We start from the raw sequence: 21,213 nt of genomic DNA, 5'->3' as shown, positions 1-21,213 counted from the left end.
GCCTGCATGTGTCTCTATCTCTGAAGTGGGTCTCTTGTAGACAGCATATATATGGGTCTTGTTTTTGTATCCATTCAGCCAGTCTGTGTCTTTTGGTTGGAGCATTTAACCCATTTACATTTAAGGTAATTATCAATACATACGTTCTTACTGCCATTTTGTTAATTGTTTTGGGTTTGGTTTTGTAGGTCTTTTTTTTTTTTCTCTCTCTTCTTTTTGTTCTCTTGTGCTTTGATGACTAGAGAAGTTCCTTTAACATTTGTAAAGCTGGTTTGGAGGTGCTGAATTATTTTAGCTTTTTAAAAAAAATTTTAATTTAATTGTGTGTGTGTGTGGGGGGAGGTAATTAGGTTTATTTATTTTTTAGAGGAGGTACTGGGGAATGAACCCAGGACCTTGTGCATGCTAAGCACTGCACTCTATCACTTGATCTATACCCTCCCCCCATTAGCTTTTGTTTATCTTTGAAGATTTTGATTTCTCCATCAAATCTGATTGGTAGCCTTGCTGGATAGAGTATTCTTGGTTGTAAGATTTTCCCTTCCATCACTTTACATATATCTTGCCACTCCCTTCTGGCCTGAAGTGTTTCTGCTGAAAAATCAGCTGATAACCTTATGGGAGTTCCCTTGTATGTTATTTGTTGCTTTTCTCTTGCTGATTTTAACATTCTCTCCTTATCCTTAATTTTTGTCAATTTGATTCCTCTGTGCTTTGGTGTTTATCTTTATTCTCAGGTATGGTAGCTAAAATGAAGACTCTTGACTATTACAATAATAGAGGAAAGAAAACTTTTGACTTTTGTGTATTGCATTTCTTTTGATATGTCCAATTATGATTACCTTTTCACATTTTTCATTTATCAGCTCACCATCAGGGATTTGCTCTGGGACTTAATTATGACTACCTAGTCAGACTCTTTCTTCATCCTGTTATTTATTTATTAATTTTGGCCTCAACATGCTACTGTGCAATAGGATGATTTTTCAATACTTCAGAGACATTTCCATTTTGCTTTTGTTTTCCAAAGTACTGAAATTAGCAATTTTAGCTTTTTGCTTATGTGAGTCTCCATTTCTGATATGACTCATCAGAAGCAGAAAGGTGTGACAGTGTAGAGAAGATGCTAGATTTAGGTACCAGCTGTCTGAGATGAAAGTTCCAGCACTGCTAGCACACAGGGTGTGACTTTGGGGCAAGTTACTTAACATTTTCTAGCTTCTATTTCCTTGTTTATAGATTTGGGTCAACAGTTAGGCTATGAGCTCTTGGAAGGCAAAGTTATTATGGTTGTGAGGCACAAGTAAGATCATATACATGATAACTATCAAATCAAATATGTTGTGTGCTCATTGTTACTTTTGCCACTATCATAATTATCAGTAGTACAGCCTTTCATTGGAGACCCCCCTCCCGATTTATTTCCTTTAGGACTTTGTGCCATCAGTGCTGTTGTTAAAACAGCCACTCTTCAAAGCCAGTGTTGACACCTCTAACTGGAGTATTCATTAGACATGTCCTGTAGGATAGAGTCACAAACTTTAGAAATCATCTCCCTCTTATCTGTATGTCTTGACATAAAAGAAAGTTAAATTGGTGTGTTAGTTTGATCTTCCTAGGACCTTAATATACCTCATCAGCTTCTTTTCAAGGTGATTATGGGCTTACGGATATGCTTGAATGCCTTGTCAAGAGGGTAAGTGATTGTAATTTCCAGGGACAGCCATCTCTTGCTTTACTGCTTTCCAAACCTGAGGAAAAGGTTCCTGTACTTTGTAACAATTCAGAAGTTAAGGTTAAGAAATTAGCAACTATGTACCTTGTTTTTCAGGACATTATCAGGCTATGCAGACCTTGAATAGTCAGATCCCAAGCAGCAAAACTGAAACTTTCAGAACAAATAAATACATACAAAACAAGGAAAAAGATTTGTAAAAGCATTCCAATGTAACAAGCCTCCTTGGTGCATTAAAAGTTTGAAATGATTTATTAAAATGAAATGTAAGGATTATCTCATGCCTTGTTTAGGTTGGCTTTTCATCCCATCTGGAACGTGCTTTACTCAGGTGTTCACATCATTTTCTAAAAAAGGAAAAGAAATTGTCCATCCTTTCATATTTTATTATTTTTCCTTTTCTTTCTTCTTGGTATTAACACAGTTTTCTCCAGACCTGCCTAATGTGCGCGCGCGCATGCAGACACACACACACACACACACACACACACACACACACACACACGGTTTCATTTGTTGTATTTTGTAAACATTGCTAAAAGATTCTCAGTAGATCTTTGCATCATAATGCAAATGTGTTACGTGCACACATGTGTATTTGGTCTCTCTGTGTACCCTTCTCTCTGTCTACTTTCACCCATTTCTATGTATTTCACATAATATTGCACAGTGAGCTCATTTCTAACATTAAATTTAAATAGACTGGCTGATGTTCAGTACACACTAGCCTGTTGCCATGCAATGACTGTAACCCACAGTGCTGATGTTGCAAAGTGTTGCTGATGTCATTACTGACCACTAGAAAGACGACTGAAACGTGACCTGCCATCTTTTGTGCTGCATTGTAGCCTTATGATGAATTTGATATATTACTTATGCTTCAGTCAGCAACTCCAGGCACCCTTTATCATTCATTCATTCCAACAAACTCTTATTAGCCTGCTGTTACAGCTTTGCTTCAGTAGCCTTAAAGTTTATTCTTACCCTCACGCCCATTAGTTCTTGTGTTGCCCATATCAGCCTTCTTCCCTTCTCCCCTCTTACACCATAATCACACCTTTTCCTCCTCCAGTTTGCTCAGGAGTGGGGCTTAGGTTACACTAGGGATGTCTGATGTACTAGTAATTGACCACTGATGATCCATCTGGTGGCCCATCTCTAGCTACAGTTGGTATTGGGAACCTCTGGGTTGTGTTTACCCAAGACCATATTAACACTTAGCCCTTCTTCTACAGGTAACTTGAGGTGCAGGGTACATGACAGGGCAGCCATATTATTTATGGTGTTTGTTCCAACATAGATAAGCATTAGAGTCAAGAGTGTTCTGTATTCTAATCTTGACCACTGTTTCCTAGCTGTATGACCTTAACCTTCCCAGACATCAAGTTTCCTCTTTAATGTGGGGAGAGATAGTGCTTATCTCATAGATTCACTGGGAAGGATTAAGTGAGCTTATATATGTAAAGCTTCGCACAGTTCTTGGCACATGGTAAACAGTGAATTATGGGTCTTATTTTTGAATCACTTTTGTAGCACCTGTAGACTGGTGGGGAGAGGAGGCTTCTCAGAAGTTGTAATTTGTAAGTGAAGTCTTAGAGGATAAGGAGCCAGCATCCCAGTGGATAAAAGAGAGAGAAGAATCCCCCACAGCAGTATGCTTAAGAGCTACAGGAGAGCTTGACATGCTTATGGAAATTGCACAGTTTTCTCTGGCTGAGGGTGAGATAAAAGTGGGGAGGTGGGGGGGAGGTGAGGCAGGAAAGATGACCAAGAACAGATCACGAAGAACCTTGTGGAGCTCATAGAGGAGTTTAAACTTGATCCTCCATCCCCATAATCTGGCTCCTCTGTTAAGCAGTCACATAAACGTCTTCTAAGAGCAGCAACAGGGAAAAGAGGGCAGTGAATTGGCCTCAGATTAACTGGCATCTCTTTAAAGCAAATATTCCTCCTTGAGAATACTACATTAATTAAACATGTGCCTTGCAAGATTCATTATTGCTTTACTTGTGTTCCCTGTCGGTTGTCTCATTCATTAATCTGCTGATTAGTAACCCTGAACTCTTGCATCCCCCTGGCCCCAGCCTGCACCATTTCTGCATTCCCTTTTTAATATACTGTGCTGTTCCCCTGGGACGTAAACTCCAGGACCCGTCCCTGGCCTGTTCATGTTTGTTTTCTTTGCCCCTTGTGCCTGCCTCTGCTATAACATTTGTAGTATGTGTTAAGTAATCCTTAAGGTAACATTTTTATTATGTCATAAAAAGTGCATGGCAAATATATTATAACTCATGGACTTTGTTTAAAAATGAACGGATAATTTATTGAGTGTGTTACATGAGCCTTGCTCCCCTCCCCATCTCAGCTGAGACTTGCTGCTCATTTAGCCTAGCCTCCTGTTGAGTGCTCCCGCCCTGTGACATGCTAGGAAAGCAGACCCATGGTTGGCTAGAAATGACATCATAGTTTATGTACTCAATAAAAATTTAATTAAGTCATTACAGGAATTGCAGTCATCATTTAACCCTCTGATTTCTTCTGTTTAGTTTATTATTAAACATTCAGTAATACCAGTCACCAAATCCTGATGGCTTATAAAATTCTGCATGAATTTTAATAGCTTAAATAAATGGGAAAATATGAGTAACTGATATAAAAGGAACTTTTTCCTTGTGGTGGTGCTATATGTATGGGTTTTTATAAAAAGCAAAGCATTATTCAAAGGATAGCAGTTTAATAAGAGAACAACCTAACTGGGGAGAGTTTCTCATCTGGTTTGTCTGTCTGTATATTCACGGGCAGGGTGTTCCATATGGAATTATCTGGCAGTGGGGACACAGAACCTGCACACCAGCAAACAAGAGCTTAAGTGAGGGGGCAAAATCCCAACAGAGGTTCACCAGAGGGAATATCCAACTCCCCTTGGCTGCTGGTCTGGCTAGAAGGGCCCTTCGGGCAAGTCCCGTAGTTCAGGAAGCTGCTCTCACTTACCCTCACCTGTTGCCTGCAGATCATATGTCTGCACTGATGGAGCTTCCACCCTTTTCCAGGAAGGGACCTTTTCATGATCTAATCCAGCCTGGGTGATGATATCTGAAAACCATTCCTAGCTGTGGCACCTTGCCATTTCTCAGTTAGAGGTGAGGCGGGGAGGCAGCTTACAGGTCACTGGAGTTAGAATGTAGGACCAGGAGGTAGAGGCTCCTGGCTCATAAGGAATTCTACTCCTGTTCTCCATTCTTCCTGGGCACTAGCCAGCCGGAATGCAGGTGCGTCCTGAGAGGAAAATGTGTCTGTATGTAAATGAATCTTGTTGGAGAGCAAGAACTGAGGTTTGCAGATTGATATGTTGGTGATCTCTGGAAATGCCCTGCACATGGTGAAGTAGGGAAAGCACTCATCCAGAAATCAGGTTCTAGTCCTGGCTCCAACACTGACTTGATGTGTGACCTGGAATAAGTCCCTTCCCCCTTTTGGGTCTCAGTTCACCATATCCTCAAAGGGATGAGCTCGGTGATGTCTGAGGGCCCTTCCAGCTCTAAAGCTTACTGGTTTGATGCAGCACGTAAACCAGCTCTGCTGAGCAGGTTCAGTGAATGTTTACCTCTGAGAGACGCTCCTGCCTTCGTGCTTGACATCTCTGACACGGGTCAGAGCCTTTCATTGCTCTGGTTCTTCTTACACAGTTAGGAGAACGACTAATATGGGAGGGCAGAGAGCCCCCAAGTGGGCGTCAATGGATCTGGGTTGTAGTCCCAGCCTCATGTCACAGAAGAAATCACCTCTAGTTCTGGCTTGTTTCATGACTCTTCCTTTACAACTGAACCTATTCTGGAAGATAGTGCAGTAAGAAGTTTGGCAGTTCTGAAATTTCAGGAACGTGGAAGGTACTCAGCAGCAAAAAAAAGAGAAACAAACAAAAGGATGTATTGGATAGAACACACTATGTGTGGCCCTTGTGAGGATTCAGCCACCAGCACTCCAGTCTTAAACCCTGTTCTGCCAGGCCCTTGGGGGTGCCGAGATTAGTCAGACAGCGTTCCTTATGACCTTTGAGCAGCTCACCAGCTAGTGAGAGAGACAGGTGCAAAAGCAACCCTAAACTGCGTTGTGCCCCCAGAAGTGTGGACAGAGAGCTCTGGGAACACAAAGGATGGATGGGTATTTTGGCCTGAGGTGAAGTTGTGGTGGGAAAAATCATGGGTTGCACAACCAGCTGCATCCAATCTCAACATTTTCCAGTCTTGAGCTTCACAATTCTCTATTCCCTTTTGAAAATTGTCCATGACTATAAAGTATTGGAGCTAGTTTTAGCTTTATATAAACAAACCAGAAGGGATGACTCGTAACTCCTTACATTTGCAGAGCACTTTGCAGCTTACCACGGCTTTTAGCATACATTGTAGAATGAGCAAATGAATGAATGAATGAGTAGAACACATGCTAATTCATTTGCTCTTCAAGCCAGCCCTCTTTGTAGGGCACGTTAAAGACAAGGACAGACATAGAAAGGTTACTTGACTTGCCCAAGATTACGTCCTGTGTATACAGCAGAATTATGACTTGAACTCAGGTTTTATGACTAGATCCAGATCCTTTCACTACTCCTTTCTGCTCTTCTTCAGAGACCAGTTTTGAACCACAGGATGAAATCATTCAGTATTTGATTTATGATCCAAAGTAAAATTGTCCTGGAGGCAGAAACCTGATGGAATGTCGGGTGCGTGCACTGTGGATTCAGACTGGCCTGGATGCTAATCTCAGCTTTATCACTGATCTGCTGAGATCTAGGGCAAATCACTTCACCTATCCTCACCTATCTGAGTCTCAGTTCTCTGTGTCTAGAGAAACGTGACTATAGCATATCTACCTCTCTGAGTTCTGATGACAGAGGAAATGATGACTGTAACGCACCTGGCCCATAACAGGTGCTCAGTAGATGGAGGAGATAATGGTGGGCAATGATCATGGTTGTACAGCACAAATCTTATTCTCCATATAAAGTTCCAAATTACTTTGGGTTGTTTCTAAAACTTGGCAGTTTAAATAGTCAACGAGTCCGTCCCATGTATTACACATTACACCAGGTTTTCTGCTGGGATCCCAGAGAGGGATGAAACATGGGCCCTTTTCCTCAAGCATATTCCTGGAGGTCAAAGTTTTATCCTATTGAAGAGAGTCTGTGAACTCTAGGTTCTGAAGGCACACCTGACTGTTCCCTGAGAGTTCTACCAGAGCCTCAGCAGTCTCGTTGGCATTGCATTTCTAGAACAGTCAGTTAGCATTAACAGTCTTACTGTTTTGGCCCATCTTATTCTCCCCTCCTCTCCACAGCTTCAGGGGCCCTCCTTTCTCTTCATCATCTCACTCACAGCTTCTCCTCTTCCTCCTCTTCCCATCTCTGACTACTTCCTTCTTTTGCCTTTCACTACAAGAAGCTCCTTTGAGTAGCCCTTAAGACTTTTCCTAACCTTGTCCCAACCTACCTTTCCAGTGTTCCTGCCCATTCACTCTTCCTTGCACTTCTCAGGCATTTTCTTTCCTGCCGCTGCACCTTTGAACAACTTATTCCTTCTGTCTAGAATGTCCTCTTTCCTCCCCCATCTCTCTCTTTTCAGGCTCCTCCTCCGAGTTTCACTTAAACATGACGTCCTAGAGAACTCTTCCCCCGCTCCCCAAGTGGAGATCATTTGTACTGAAGTTCATTTATCACTCACCACTTTTACGATAGAATTTGAGGCAACACATTGCAGTGTGATTATTTTTCACGTGTCTGTTTTTGCTAGACTGTGCTCCTGCAGTCAGGAGACCGTTTCTTCTACTTTGTGTTCATAGGATCTAGCATAAAGCCTGATGTGGTTGGGGCTCAGTTCATAAGACTGAGTTACTGTTTTGTATAACTTTGGATCAAAACCTAAAAGAAGCTGTCATATTGGAGAGAATCCTGACAGATCAGGGAAATGAGGATGGACTGGCAGTTTGACCTGTTAGGGGCCCTCTCCCTCTATTCTGCTAAGAGTCTGTGACAGTTAAGAACCAAAAATTATACTTTTGGGGCTTTTTCCTTGCTTTAATACTTTTGTTTTTGCTATTTCGTTTCTGTAGGTTAATCCCTATATCCTGAAGAAGAACATAATGCTTATGACAAATAATTTCTATGCAGCAATCTTGGGATATGATGAGGTAAGATTGTTTACCAAGCCTTGGGCAGAACGGTGGCCTCCCTCAACAGAGGCTTTGGATGAGAGCCTCGGAGAAAAGCTGCAGGGGCCATCGTCATCAACCGCCATTAAGGCTTAGTGTTCATTCCCTCATCTTCATTGACTTGGCAACTGGAACGATTGTGCCCAGCAGTTTGCCTGGTACTTGAGAAAGAGAGTACTGTATAATGTGGTCAAATTATTGGACTAGTCAGCATTTAGTGAGTGCCTGTGGGGGCTGGATGGAGGGACAAAGGCAAATCAGTCACTCTGTCAGCCCCGATGCCTCCGGAGAGAGGGAGACATGCACATATCAACAGCATGGTCTGCCAGACAAATCACATACTTTTTCTGGCCTTAAATATGAAAACAGTCCATACTTATTTTAAAAACTCATCGAACTGAACGTAAATGGTTGAAGTAGAAAAGAGAAGGCCCTGTTCCTCTCCTGCCCAGCTCTTTGCCCAAGAAGAAAACTTTGTTAATAGTTTATTGGATGTCCTTATACATGTTGCCTGTGCATGCACAAGCACCTGTATATTTATTTTCTTTATGCAAATGGGAATTACACTACATACACTATTCTGCAACTTGCTTTTTTCTCTGAACAACATACCTCAGGTATCCTTTTAAATCTATCTCACTTTTTCATTGTAAAATTTACGTAACATAGAATTTTAAAGTGTACATTTTAGTGGCATTAGGTACATTCATATTGTTAAGCAGCCGTCTCCACCATCCATATCCAGAAATTTTTCCGTCTTCCCAAATTGAAACTCTGTACCCATTGAACAGTATTCTCCCATTCTCCCCTCCCCTCTGGTCCCTGGTAACCACTATTCTGCTTTCTATCTCTGTGGTTTTGGCTACACCAAGTACCTCATACAAGTGGAGTCACACAGTTTTTGTTCTTTTCTGATAGGCTTATTTCACTTAGAATTATGTCTTCAAGATTCATCCATGTTGTAGCATCTTTCTCATCCTTTTCCCCTGAACTGTTGTTATGGAAATTTCAAACACATAGGAAAACTAGAATGGTGTAATGAACACTTGTATGCACACCACCAGGATTCATTGTACCTCATCTCTTTAATGAATCACATGCTTTTATGCCCATTTTGTGGTTACCCTCCGATTTAATGCGAGCATCACCCCTTCCAGGAAACAGGCCCAGAACTTCCCCAGGCTCACCTTCTCCTGCCCTTCCTGGACTCCACAGCGCTTGCTACATCAGCATTAACTGTCACCCTGGCTGGGTGAGGATTTCTCCTGGGTGGTGGCAGTGTCTACTGTGTTTGTATTTCTATTGCCTAGCATGATGTTTGGCACATGGTAGGTGAAGAGTGAGGAAGGGAGGAAATGCATAAAGGATGAAAGTAAGAAAGTAGAGTTCAGGCTGGAGGAAATGTTATCAGCCTGAAGATAATAATTAAAGCCAGGACATGAGCTTATAAAAAAAAATTAAGTTAAATAACTTGCTTAGACTCAAAGGACTAGTTAAAATTGAGGTTTCTTGATTTTTTCCCCAGTCACTAACTACCCTCAATTATAAGAGAGTGATTAAGATTGCATACTACATACATCATTAATTTAATATGAACTTTGAGGGAGTGGGGTGGGAATTGAGAAGCACTGCCTAAATCTATGCATCAGTTATTAAATTAGTTGCATTCTGATTTCCAAAAGCTTATAGTGTATAAAAGAATGAAGCCTAGAATTGAAGAAATATAATTTTCTTTCTATTAGCATTTGTTTGTGGTCTTTATTGCAGACAGCTCAGTTGATTCCTTTCACTTTTTTTTTTGAGTAAAGGTAGATTTATTTAGAGAGATATACGTACTACACAGAGTGTAGGCTTTTTCAGAAGGTGAGAGAAAGTCCATGAGGTGTAGGGGTGGAGTGCTCAGGTAAAAGTAGAAATAGATAAACACTCCATAGACAGATTGCGGGCCATCTCCAAAGACAAGGGAGCGAGAGAGGCCTTCCTTTCACTTCTTAAAAATTTAATAAAGATATTCTAAACTCTTCTGTCCCCTAATCCCAGTCCATTTTGGCAGAGCTATCTTACAAACATGCCTGATTACAAGAGTCATCTGGGGTGCTCTTTAAACCTAATTCCTGAGCATTGCACTGAAGATTCCAGTTCAACAGGAGTGGGGCCTGGTGTTTCAGCAAGCACCCCAGGTGAATTTTCAGAGTGGGAAAGTTTGGGAAATTATCCAGGACACTTTAGAGATACCATTATTTGGGCTGTATCCCCCCAAATTCTTATTTAACTGGTGTAGGTGGGCATTTGTAGTTGTAATCGTCTCCAAGTAATTTTAATGTGCAATTCTAGAACAGTTTTTCTTAGATTTTAATGTGCGTGCAGATCATCTGGAGACCGAGGTAAAATTCAGATTCTGCCCCAGTAGGTCTGCGATTCTGCATTACCAACAGCTGCAGGTGATGTGGTGCAGCCATTCTGCAGACCACACCGGGAGTCACAGGGTTCTAGCACTGTGCTTTCCAGTACTCGCCACATGTGGCTATTTTGATTTAAATTCGTTAAATAAAATTGAAAATTCAGTTCTTCAGTCACTCTGGTTACAAATCAGATGCTCAGTGACTGCGAGAGGCTAGAAGCATTTGTATGGGACAGTGCAGCTACGGGACACTGCCATCATCACAGGGAAGTTCTCACAGCAGCCTCTTTCTGGAATCTTGCTTGGATTGTGCCCCAACCCTGAACACTTTTGGAACCTTCCTGGTTTTCTACCACAGTAGATCCTGATTCCTCCATGGAATGTCCAGGCCTTCTATGAACTGTCCCCATTTGTGACATGTCTTATCCATCTTTATCTCCCATTGCCCTGCAGTGTGTAGCCTTCTTTCTGAGTAAGGTCATTTGCCTCGCTGTCCCCCAGATATGCTGTGACTGATGGAGGCTGTCCTGGACAACCAGGTATGGGGGGCAGTAGGTAGCTGAGTCTGTAAGCCCTGCACCTGAGGGCCCAGTTCTGGGTCTGGCACTTCGTAGGCCTCTCTGCAAATATTTAGTGAACTAACATTATTCTCTCTTGCTTAGAGTGTCCTGTTGCTCTCCAAATATTCTCCATTTTCAAGTCACCCTTCTCCACAAAGCTTTCCCTGACCCCTGTAGGTCTGTGTTTTTCTCTGAATTTCAACATCTATCCACCCACTTAACAGGTATTTAAGTGTCTACCATGTGCGATGTACTTTGGATGTATTGGTGAATAAAACAAACATGGTCTGATTCTTTCACAGTAGAGCTTATCTTTTTAAAAATTAAAAAAAATTTAATTTTTCCCTTAATGGAGGCACTGGGGATTGAACCCAGGACCTTGTGCATGCCCAGCATGCACTCTGCCACTGAGCTAGACCCCCCAACCCCAAGAGTTTATCTTTTAATGGGGAAATGGGCAGTAAATAAGTAAAGAAGAAAATAAATATCTAATTACAAATAGGATGCAGTGATAGAGAATGGGAGGGGGGTTGTTCTGAGTGTGGACTGGGAAGGTCTCTGAGGAGGTGTCATAGACGCTAAGACTGAAGAACAAGGGGCCAGCCATGTACTGACTATTCCTCAGAGTCTCGCTGTATAGATTAACGTTTGTTCATTCTCCAAGATTTAATTCTGTGCTGCTGTTTGGTGCACTAGCTTTATCCCTTCAACTGGATTGCAAGCTGCCTGTGAGCCGTGACCATATTGCTATGATTTTGTGTTCCTAGCATCATGCTAATAAGCACGCAGTGGTATCAAATCAGTCTTCACTGAGTGAGACTCTTATCACTTTAAACCCTTACCTTAACTGTAACCAGGGTCCTCTGGGGCCAGGACAGTCCCATTGACTCCTCTCAGTTCCTCTAGACCTATGTGTCTTAATTTCCTGAAGGATGCTTTTCTTTTTGTATCATGTGGGAAAACAAGTAGGCATCCTAGTAGATTGTGGGAAGATTGCTATGCAGACTAATTTTTGGCTCCTGGGCACCCTTTTTTCTTTCCTGCTTCTTTCCATTCATTTTCACTGCCTTACTAGCAGTATGGTGAGAGAAGGCTGAAGTTGGGTTCATTGATTTATTCAATCATTTTTTTATTGCACTACCCCTCTGTGCCAGGTATGCATCTAACTGGAGCTAGTCAGGCACCATCCCTTGACCTCACCAGCTCATTCTGGCTCCAGATCGACCACCAATTAGCTAGATAAGTTCTAAGCCTCAGTGTACTTAGCTTTCAAATGAGGGTAATAATATCTGTTCTTCCTGGCATACGTACTCACAGGAGACAGGTGTGTGAAGGAACTCTGACAGCCTGGAACAGTCTGATTGCTACCATTGTTAATCTGAGTCCTGAGTCATCCTTTTCCTTCTGACTGATTATGGATTTGCCCCCTCCCAGACATCTCTTTCCCCCATCGCCGTGGCTGCCAGTTTGCAGCAGGCCATGGCTCCCAGGGCTTCTGCTGTGCTGTCCTCTGGGCTCATTTTCTAAGTCCTCATAACACTCGCTTCCACTCCTGTTCCTTCTCGTGTAGCACATGTGAGTCGCTGCCAGCACCACTGTGGCATGTGCCCGGGGCACTTCAGACACAGGCAGGCTGTTGTGTTAGCAAATAGCTTGGAGAACGGTGATGTGCCTGAGCTTGTCCTTGGCTCCTGGCCCCATCTGCCGGAAGAAGCTGGTTTTCCTGACTCAGCCATTGTGCCAGGACAGTCTCTTAAGCTGTGGAATGGCAGGGGTGTTTAGCCGGGGCCATTTGGGACAGGTGGGATGTTTTTCCAATGAACTGTCACTACCTCGTACTGGACATGGCCCTTCCTGGCAGCAGGCCTAAAGCGAGACCTCATGTACTGCAGTGCCCTGGAGGCCAGCCCACAACGTGACACCGAATCAGTGATTGTGGATCTCTTTGTAATGGTTTACCATGCACAGAGCCTTCCGTGGCCATCATCTCTGCATTCTCACAACAGCTCTGTGGGATAGGTATTATTAAATTTGTTCAGGTTATGAGAAACTGAGGCTCAGGAAGGGCTGGTGGCTTTCCAAAGGCCACACAGCTATCAAGTGTCAGAGCTGCCATTTGAGCTCAGGTGGTCTGATCCCCAGATACCACTGTTGTTTCAACTGTATTCACAGCTTCATGCCAAAGCCAGCTCCTAATCTTTGTACCTGACATATTACACTTAATAAAACACCTTTATGTTATCTTTTATAATGAAAAGATGTTGTAAGTTGGGCAGGCATTTTAATGTCTATTTAACAGATGAGAAGGTTGAGACTCAGGTTTAGTAAATTGCCTACCATCTCCGAGCTTGGTACTGGCAGGGCTAGGACTTGACTTGGCCTTCTTAGTGACTTCCAGGCCTCAGTCAGCACTTTGTCTGGTTCCACACACTACCTTGGCACCTGGACAGAGCAACTTCTCAGGGCCTTTCCCATCAGTCACCCTTGCCCAGGAAGCAGGACCCTCCTTTTTCCCTCCTTAGAGCTCCAAGCTAGAAAGTGGCCCTAGTCCATGACCCAGGCCTCTGTGATGTTCAGGCTTCCCGGCAGAGCTCTGTCCCCTCTGTGTCAGGACAGATGACATTAGGCACATACACAGGCTCCGAATGCTCCCTCTGTGGCCCATGGCAATCCCGCTAAACAGCCTGTTCCTCTGCTCAGGGAGAGGCTGGGCCAGCCATAGCCAGCCGCGAGCTGGATGACAATGAGGCCAAGGTGCCTGGCTCCTTCCCCAAAGAACAAGCTTCCTTGCAATTGTGTGTCCTTGGACCAGGAGAGAAGGCACAACCCACACTCGCCTCTCATCCTCAGAAAAAATACATACTCACAGTGCTCCAAGCCCACTCCTTGTGGACAGCAGTGGAAGCAATGCCCCTCTCCTTTCTCTTCTTGGCGTCTCAAGCATTGCCTGGGCCTGGGCAGTGCGGTAGAGGGAATTGTGGCCTAGGAGGGTCAGTTAGACGTGAGCCCCATCTCGGCATCAATCTCATTAGCCAGTCACTTGGACCCTCCGGGTTCCACGTTCTTTCTCTGTATGAAATAAAGGGATTGGACCAGATGCTCTCTGAAGATGCTTCCCGCTCTACCAAGTAGCTGCCCATTTCTTTCTCCTGGAATTTGTAAGGTCCTTCTGAGCTGATTCTGTGCCTGCTAGCAGGTTTGTAGTACCCCCAGCTTTGTATCACGGCTCTGCTGTGCTCCCCAGAAGACCAGTTGTGCTGTGTGTTCCAGGGGATCCTTTCAGATGATCGTGGGCTGGCTGCTGCCCTCTGGAGAACCTTCTTCAACCAGAAATGTGAAGACCCTCGGCAACTTGAATTGTTGGTGGAATATGTGAGGAAACAGGTGAGCAGTCCCTCCATCCCCTCCAGAGTCTCCTGGAAAGCAAGTCCTTCCTGAGGTCTGTGGATGCTGGACTTGCAGAGGGTCATGAGAGGCTGAGTTCCCAGTGTTCAGTCTGAGGGAATTCTGGCCAAATCTTGTGAGCAGCAGGCACCCATGAGGAGCACCTTCTGTGGATCCAGTCACGAGCAGGCCAGGGGTCGGGGAGTGGGACTAGAGGAATGAAGGGCACCAAGTAGTCTCCTGCTTTCATAAACCTGGAGTTATTCATTCGCTACATGTTTGATTGCCTACTGTGTGCCCAGTGCTAGGTCCTGGGTGTACAGAGTCCTGTAAGGTAGAGGCATGGGGTACAGTGCAGCCATCCCTGTAGCCCCAGTATTTACTCTCTCTGAGCCTCACGGCTCATGTTTCCTGCTCCTGGTTGCCAACAGAGTTGGGCTCCAAGCGACATTCCATAATATTCCGTAAGCCCCTTCCCACTAGGTGCTATCTGTGGTCAAGCGGGATCCCCCTGCTTCATTCGTCACGCCTCTGGCTGCCCAGGGCTCCCTGACATCAAAGCTTCTAAGAGAAATCTCCAGAGTGAAGACTGCTTAACTGCAGTTTTCCACAAGCCCATGGAGAATTCTCTACTGTTCTCTCCGCCCCTCCATGCTGTATTGATGGAAAATCCATACTTAATGGATGAGGGAGCTGAGTGGCAGAGAAGGGACACATTTAGGCTTTTCCAGGGTCTCCCAGTGAGTCAGTCTGCACAGCTGGCCTAGAACCCCAAGCTGGGTGATTCATGCCGCCACTCAAGGTCTCAGCTGCTCCAGACAGCTCACCAGTTCAGGCTGTCCCATGAGTCACATCTCTGCGTCCTGGGCCTGGCCCCTGGGGCTGAAGGGGCCTCACCTCACAGTTATTCTCTTATTCACCTGTGTCCACGGCCTTCAAGCCTCCAGAAGCCAGGAAAAGGAAGGCCAGGCTCCGGCTCTGAGAAGAAGACAGGCCAGCAAGCCCAGCTTGTTGATTACTGGAAAAACCACATACTGGGGCTTTTCAGACCCAGAAGGTAGAGAACCCCAGAAGCCAGGACTTCTGTTTGGCCATTCTTCAAATCTGCCAGAGCCGGGAAGAAGGCACTGTGGCCAGAGGACCCCACCCACAGAGAATTCTGAGACTCACACTGTTGACTGGACTCGCCCTCAGACAGGAGTAGCAATTGGCAAAGCAAATGCTATGTTTTCTGAAAGACCAGCCCGACTTTTCCATCTGCTGTGGTGGGCTTGTGCCAGGGGCCACGACAGGGGCACAGCTGGGACCTCTCCGAGGGCCCTGAAGGATGGGGCTCCCAAACCAGTACCCCTGTAAGACGTCCTGTATTGTTACAGTGAGAGGCAGGCAGTAGGAAAACAGTGATGGGGCTCTCAGGGAAGCAGTGAGCAGTCTTTCAGCAAACCTTTTGAGCACCTACTGTGCCAGCCACTCTGGTGAGAAAGCAGAAATTAGTAAGACCCAGTCCTGCCCTCAAGGATCCAGCTCATAATTTAGCAAGGAAGCCAGTCAGGCACAAGGCTGAGCCTGGAATAAGTCAGTCTGTGATGCAGGAGGGAACAAAGTGCGGTGGAAGGCTAAAGGGAGGAGGGACGATGTCTGACCCAGTGGGTCAGGGAAGACCAGGACCCTAGTCCTGTGCCATGATGCTAATTGGTCTGGTAGATGGCCCGAGATCAAATCAGATTGTGTTCAGATTTGCAATGCAGGAGATGGGCAAAGTTGTGGCATTAGGGACAGAAATGCAGTAATTGGAAAGAGGCATGGCTTTTAGGGAAGATAATGGGTGAGTTGATCTCCTTGTACTGGGAGACAGCAGGGCATGTGGAAATCTAGACCTGAGGTGAGAAGACTATGTGAGAGACTGGGGATGAGTTCGAGGGTCAGCAGCCTAAAATGAAGCAGCAGGAATGAAGGCATTCTAGGAAGAGGGAATCAATCCAGGGCCTCTTTTGAGGCCTCCTGCCACCTTCCCTTTCCCCCAGTTGCCTTCTCACCCCAAAACGGAGCCTCACCTTGGTGAATCCATTGCTGACTGCTGCTCTGATCCAGCTCTTACCCTAGATTTTGCCTATTCAGTTGAAAGCATTTCTCATTCTGTTGCTCTCCTTACTAGAAGGAGCTTGGGAATCCTCCCAGAGGTGGCCTTTATCGCCTAAGACATGGCCACTCATTAGATTGCCTTCCTCTTGCAAAACTGCCTGACCTCACCTCCCTGCAGCTGCTCTGTCCTCCGTTGCAGGTGTTCCCTCTCTGCATTGTTCAGGGGGATGAACTCCCCCAGCCATCCTAGAGGGGTCAAGCTTGGGCCCACTAACTGGGAGGTTGACTCACTAGAGGATGGTAGAGGCATACATGGTTTTCTTAGAAAGGTCCAGTTACTGGCAGTCTACTTAAGTCCTGTGGGGTACATGTTACCATTACTATTCCCTTTCTCAGACAAAGGCACTTAAATCTTAGAGAAGGGAATTGGCTCACCTTGGGTAACACTGCTACCCTGAATGAATAATCACACACAGATACCCCAAGACGTGTCTCCTGCCATACATCCTCCCTGGAAAGTTCTTGCTGTCCAGAAGTTCAGGGCTTGAGTGTCTGTTCATTCAGAAGCATGGTGGGGAATTTCCCTGAAGCCTGGGAAAGCTTCCCCAGGGACTAATTTCTTCAGACCCTCTTAAGTGAAATAATCCGGGAGGTTAGAGACCCCCCTCCCCCAGCTTGGGAGCTGGGATGGTCAGAAGCCCCTCATGCCCTCTCCCCATTCTCCCCTTTGAGAGGCTGATTCCTTATGCCACCTCATAGCTGTCCTGTCCTTGTCCCTTTCCTCTGTTTCCTGTTCTGGTTGCAGATACAGTACCTGGACTCCATGAACGGCGAGGATCTGCTGCTGACAGGGGAGGTGAGCTGGCGCCCTCTAGTGGAGAAGAATCCTCAGAGCATCCTGAAGCCCCATTCCCCGACTTATAATGACGAGGGTCTTTGATGGGCTGGTCCCTCCGAACAGCTGGCCAGCTGGCTTTGAGGAACCGCCAGGAAAGAGGTGCTTTTTTGGCCCAGAACCCTGCAGGAAGTGGCCTGAACTCACCTTGAACAGCATCTGTCAAATACCTGGCCCCATCTGTATTGATTTTCCTCTTAGTGTGCCCAGGAGTCTGATCTGGTGGGTACAGTGCTGGGAGAATCCTTTGCCCTTCTGAGGTGTCCTCTCCCTCAAGAAAAGCCCTGAACCGGAGCTGCCCAGCACACACTGCCCAAGTCCCCTCCAGGAACCATGTGATTGATTGACAGTTTTCCCCAAAGGCCACAGAAGGAAATGGGGGTAGGTTAGAAAGGAGACACCCTCCCCAAGGGCCCACTGTGGCCTAGGAGCAGTTTGTAATGCTGCTATCAGGATGGGTAACCACGCTTTGTCCGCCAGCTTTGAGCCATGGGATTGAGTTGGCCATTAAAAGAAACAGAGACTTAGCTTTACCATGGCTTTCCTTTATTCCCGGGTCTTTTAGAAACTTATCTGAGATGGTGAATGCCGTGAGCTAAGGAGCACAGCCCAACTGGGTTAGAGCAGGGAAGGGAGAGGGTCAGGAGGGTCTCTGCTGCTGCTTTTACCTACAGTTCATGGAGACGTCACTGTTCTGGCCAAGGCACAGCCTGCCAGGGCCCGTCCTCTGGGACCCAGGAGGCCTCTGATGGCCAAGGGGCTTGTCACATCCTGAGTCATTTGGAAAGAAGCCTCGAGAGAAAGGTCCCTTTGTCACCTTCTCTGCTCCCCACCCCCTATTGAACTGGGTGAGGAACATGCTGTCTTTCCTCTTGGCTCCCCCTTACATGAGATACTGGGGAGAAGAGAACATTCTTCTAGGCTTAGTTCTGCCACCCAAGGACCCAGCCCCAGTCTTCTGCCCCCTTCCCAACTTCTGGAGCATGTGCTGCAGAGCCACCTTGGTCCCCTCCTCTTGAGTATGGGTCATCTCTTGGAGGGTTTTCTTTAAATTGAAGAAGGGGGGCGGGGAACCATATTGCCCCTCCCCCATCAAACTTCCTTCATTTAACTTGCTATAAAATGAGTCATAAAGAAACTCTATATGGGTGAGGTATATCCCACTTCTGTGAAAACATTACAAATCAAACCGCCTTCTCTGAGTTTATTTAAGATGCTTTTGTTGCACGCGGAGCTCAAGAGTGAAGCCTCCTCTGTGTGTGTGAGATAATAACACCTTGTAACTCATTACAGCTGGGCACTATTTACATAAACCAGAGCTGAGCCAGGCAGGAATTTGCTGATTAATTTATTTTTAATGGAGTGAAGTATACCATGCACCAAAATAAACTTTACTGTGTGTACCTAACTGCTGCTGGAATGGATGGAAAAATTAATGGAACAGATTTTGGCTCCCAACTCTACACATTAATTTATATATAAAAGTTATTTGAGCCTTAACCCATTTGCTGCCCAGGGCAGCTCCCCAGCCACAGATCCCAGCCGCAGCACCAGTTCAGCTACCGGGCTTGCTTTAGAACCATGGAATCTCAGATTTGGAAGGAGCTTTAGTGGTCAGTCCAGCCCTGGTCCAGAACTTGACTCCCCTTCTCAGCATCCCAGTTGGCCTGTGTTCATGTGGGCCCTATATGAATACCTCCAGCAGCAGATGGTCCCCACCTGCAGAGCTAAGTCGTGTCTCCATAAGATGAGTAATCATCAAACACTGTAGCTTGTAATACGGAGCCACGTTTCAAAGAGCCAGATCAATCTGTTATGTCTGTGATGTCCTGAAGCCCTTGCTTCCTGGCCAAAGGCATCTTTTACTGACTACAGAACCTCCCTCCCCTTCAAGATAAAATCCAGGCTTCTCGGAGGCTGCAAAGTTTAGTTTGACCCCTGCTTGTTTTTGTGAGTCTCTAACCCATTTCTTCTCTGAGCAAACTGAACCATGTCGGGTTACCTGAAGAAGATACTCTGTGTGTTTTCTCTACCTGGAATCCTCTCCCTCTGCTAACTAAAGAAATCCCACTTGCCCTCAAATACTCCCCTCCCCTCCCCATCGCAGGCAGTATCCTCCAGTGGAACCATTTTTCGCATGCCTGCCCTCCATCTGGCGCTGTGCGCCCCTTCAGGGTGGGCACTGGTGTTTTGATTGGTCACCTTCATCTTTCCAGTTTCCAGCAGAGTATCTGGACCATAGTGGGCATCAGTGTATGCTTTGATAAATGAAGGCCTGCATGACTAAATCAGTCATTATCCATTCAAGCCTAACAAAAAGCCCCTTTCTGGACTGTCTGTCTGTCCTACAGTTCAGTTTATGTTAACAGTTCATTATTAGGAACAATTCTCATAGGAACAAAAACCAACTTTTTTTTATAGCTAAAATTTTGTATTGTAACTTGTTATTATGCAGAACAAGTGAAAGACACGGTTTCTTGCCCTCAGGGAGATTTTTCTCTAGGAATAATGTATTTGTACTCTTCTAGAAAAGATCACAGTAAATTAAGAAACACAGATGTAAAACTGCAAAATGATTAAAACACAATTTAAAAGATAAGCTGCAAGAATGGAAAGGGAAGAGATGGGGAATAATCATGTTAGAAAACCTAGGCTGCTAATAACCAAATTCACAGGACTCTGGGCAATTTACAAAGTATGAGCTGACCTGTGTGCTGCCTCACAGCAGTCTGTACGATCGATCTGTATCGTGCTCCTCATTCTTAACCCATACACTAGAGAGGGGACTGAGGCTCAGAGATGCCTGGAGGGTTACTAGGGTAAGAAGGGGGAGGAGTGCCCCTGCCCACATCTTCCAGCCCCAGGGCCCTTGCTCTGTCCCCACCCCACACTGCCTCGTGCAGGTCAGTGAGAAAATCTGCAATTGAGTATAAAACCTTGCCGTGAGCTCTCGGGAAGCCAAAGGCAGAAATGGGAAAGGCTTGAGGTTATGTAGTTCCCCTTGTCACCTGAATGGTATTATACTTATCAGAAGAAGAAGCAAATTTTTTCTTACTCTTCAGAGAAGAATATACATACAGGGTTTTTAAATGAGAAACACTGAACAGTATAGTGAATGGTACCCTTAAGATTTCAGTTTTGCCTAAAATTTTAAAAAATCATACATATTGCTTCCTTACGTCAAGTTGAGATTAAAGCCTAGGCCACAGCTCAGCCACTATTTTTTGTGTTTCTGTTCTGTGCAAGACCCTGCTTGGCATTTTCACTTAGTATCTCATTTAATCCTCAGTGACAATTATATGAGGTAAGTATTATCTCTAAGCTCATGTTACTGCTGAGGGAGACTGAGGCCCAGGGAGGCCCAAGTTTACCCTGCATGCAGATACAGGTGGTTCTGACACCCAAGTCCAATGCTTGTAGTCTTAGAAAAGGAGTACTAGATGGGGGAAGGGTTGGTTGTGCTACGTTACAAAGGAGAAGGAAGCCTAGAGCAGTATTCCAGCCACGTGGGCTTCCGTGGGCACCTACACACACTAACAGGAAAAGTCCAAACAAGGGTTTAGGTTCAAGGTTCAGAAAAGCTTGAAGGAAGTTGGGACATAAAGGATGGGCAAGGTTTAGGTGGGTAGAAGGCAAAACCGGAAGTGAGGATCTGCGGCATGGAGCAGGAAACTTCAGACTCAGGTGGATGAGCCGAGTTGGTTGCTAAGGGAAAAAAAGGTTGCCAAGACCCAGGTGGGGCCACGACTAGGCATAGCCTGGGTAACGCTGCATTTGGTGGGGGCCAGGGTGCATTCTTAGTAAGGACTGTGACCTGATGGGAGTGAAGATACCCAGCGGTATGCAGGACAAATGGGCGCCATCAGGAAGGGATTCTAGCCATCTAGGCTTGAGGGCCTGGGGCTGATTGTAGGAATTCAGAGGAAGTTCAAACCCCAGAGACACTGCAGGG

The 21,213-nt window shown here is 45.4% G+C and overlaps 1 protein-coding gene across 1 annotated transcript in view; it reads left to right on the top strand.

Moving 5' to 3' along the window:
• Positions 1–18,669, top strand: part of UQCC1 (ubiquinol-cytochrome c reductase complex assembly factor 1) — an 88,408-nt gene extending 69,739 nt beyond the window's left edge. Inside the window, exons 8-10 of the mRNA XM_006202611.4 lie at positions 7,841–7,918; positions 14,171–14,284; positions 17,172–18,669. Coding sequence (XP_006202673.2) covers positions 7,841–7,918; positions 14,171–14,284; positions 17,172–17,306 — 327 coding nt within the window. The 3' untranslated portion in view covers positions 17,307–18,669. The remainder of the gene's footprint in view (positions 1–7,840; positions 7,919–14,170; positions 14,285–17,171) is intronic.
• Positions 18,670–21,213: the final 2,544 nt, after the last annotated feature.

This window comes from Vicugna pacos, chromosome 19 (genome assembly GCF_048564905.1).
Source record: "Vicugna pacos chromosome 19, VicPac4, whole genome shotgun sequence".
NCBI classification, from domain to species: Eukaryota; Metazoa; Chordata; class Mammalia; order Artiodactyla; family Camelidae; genus Vicugna; species Vicugna pacos.
The sequence above is the reverse complement of the archived record's forward strand: the minus strand, read 5'-3'. Positions and strand labels throughout refer to the sequence as shown.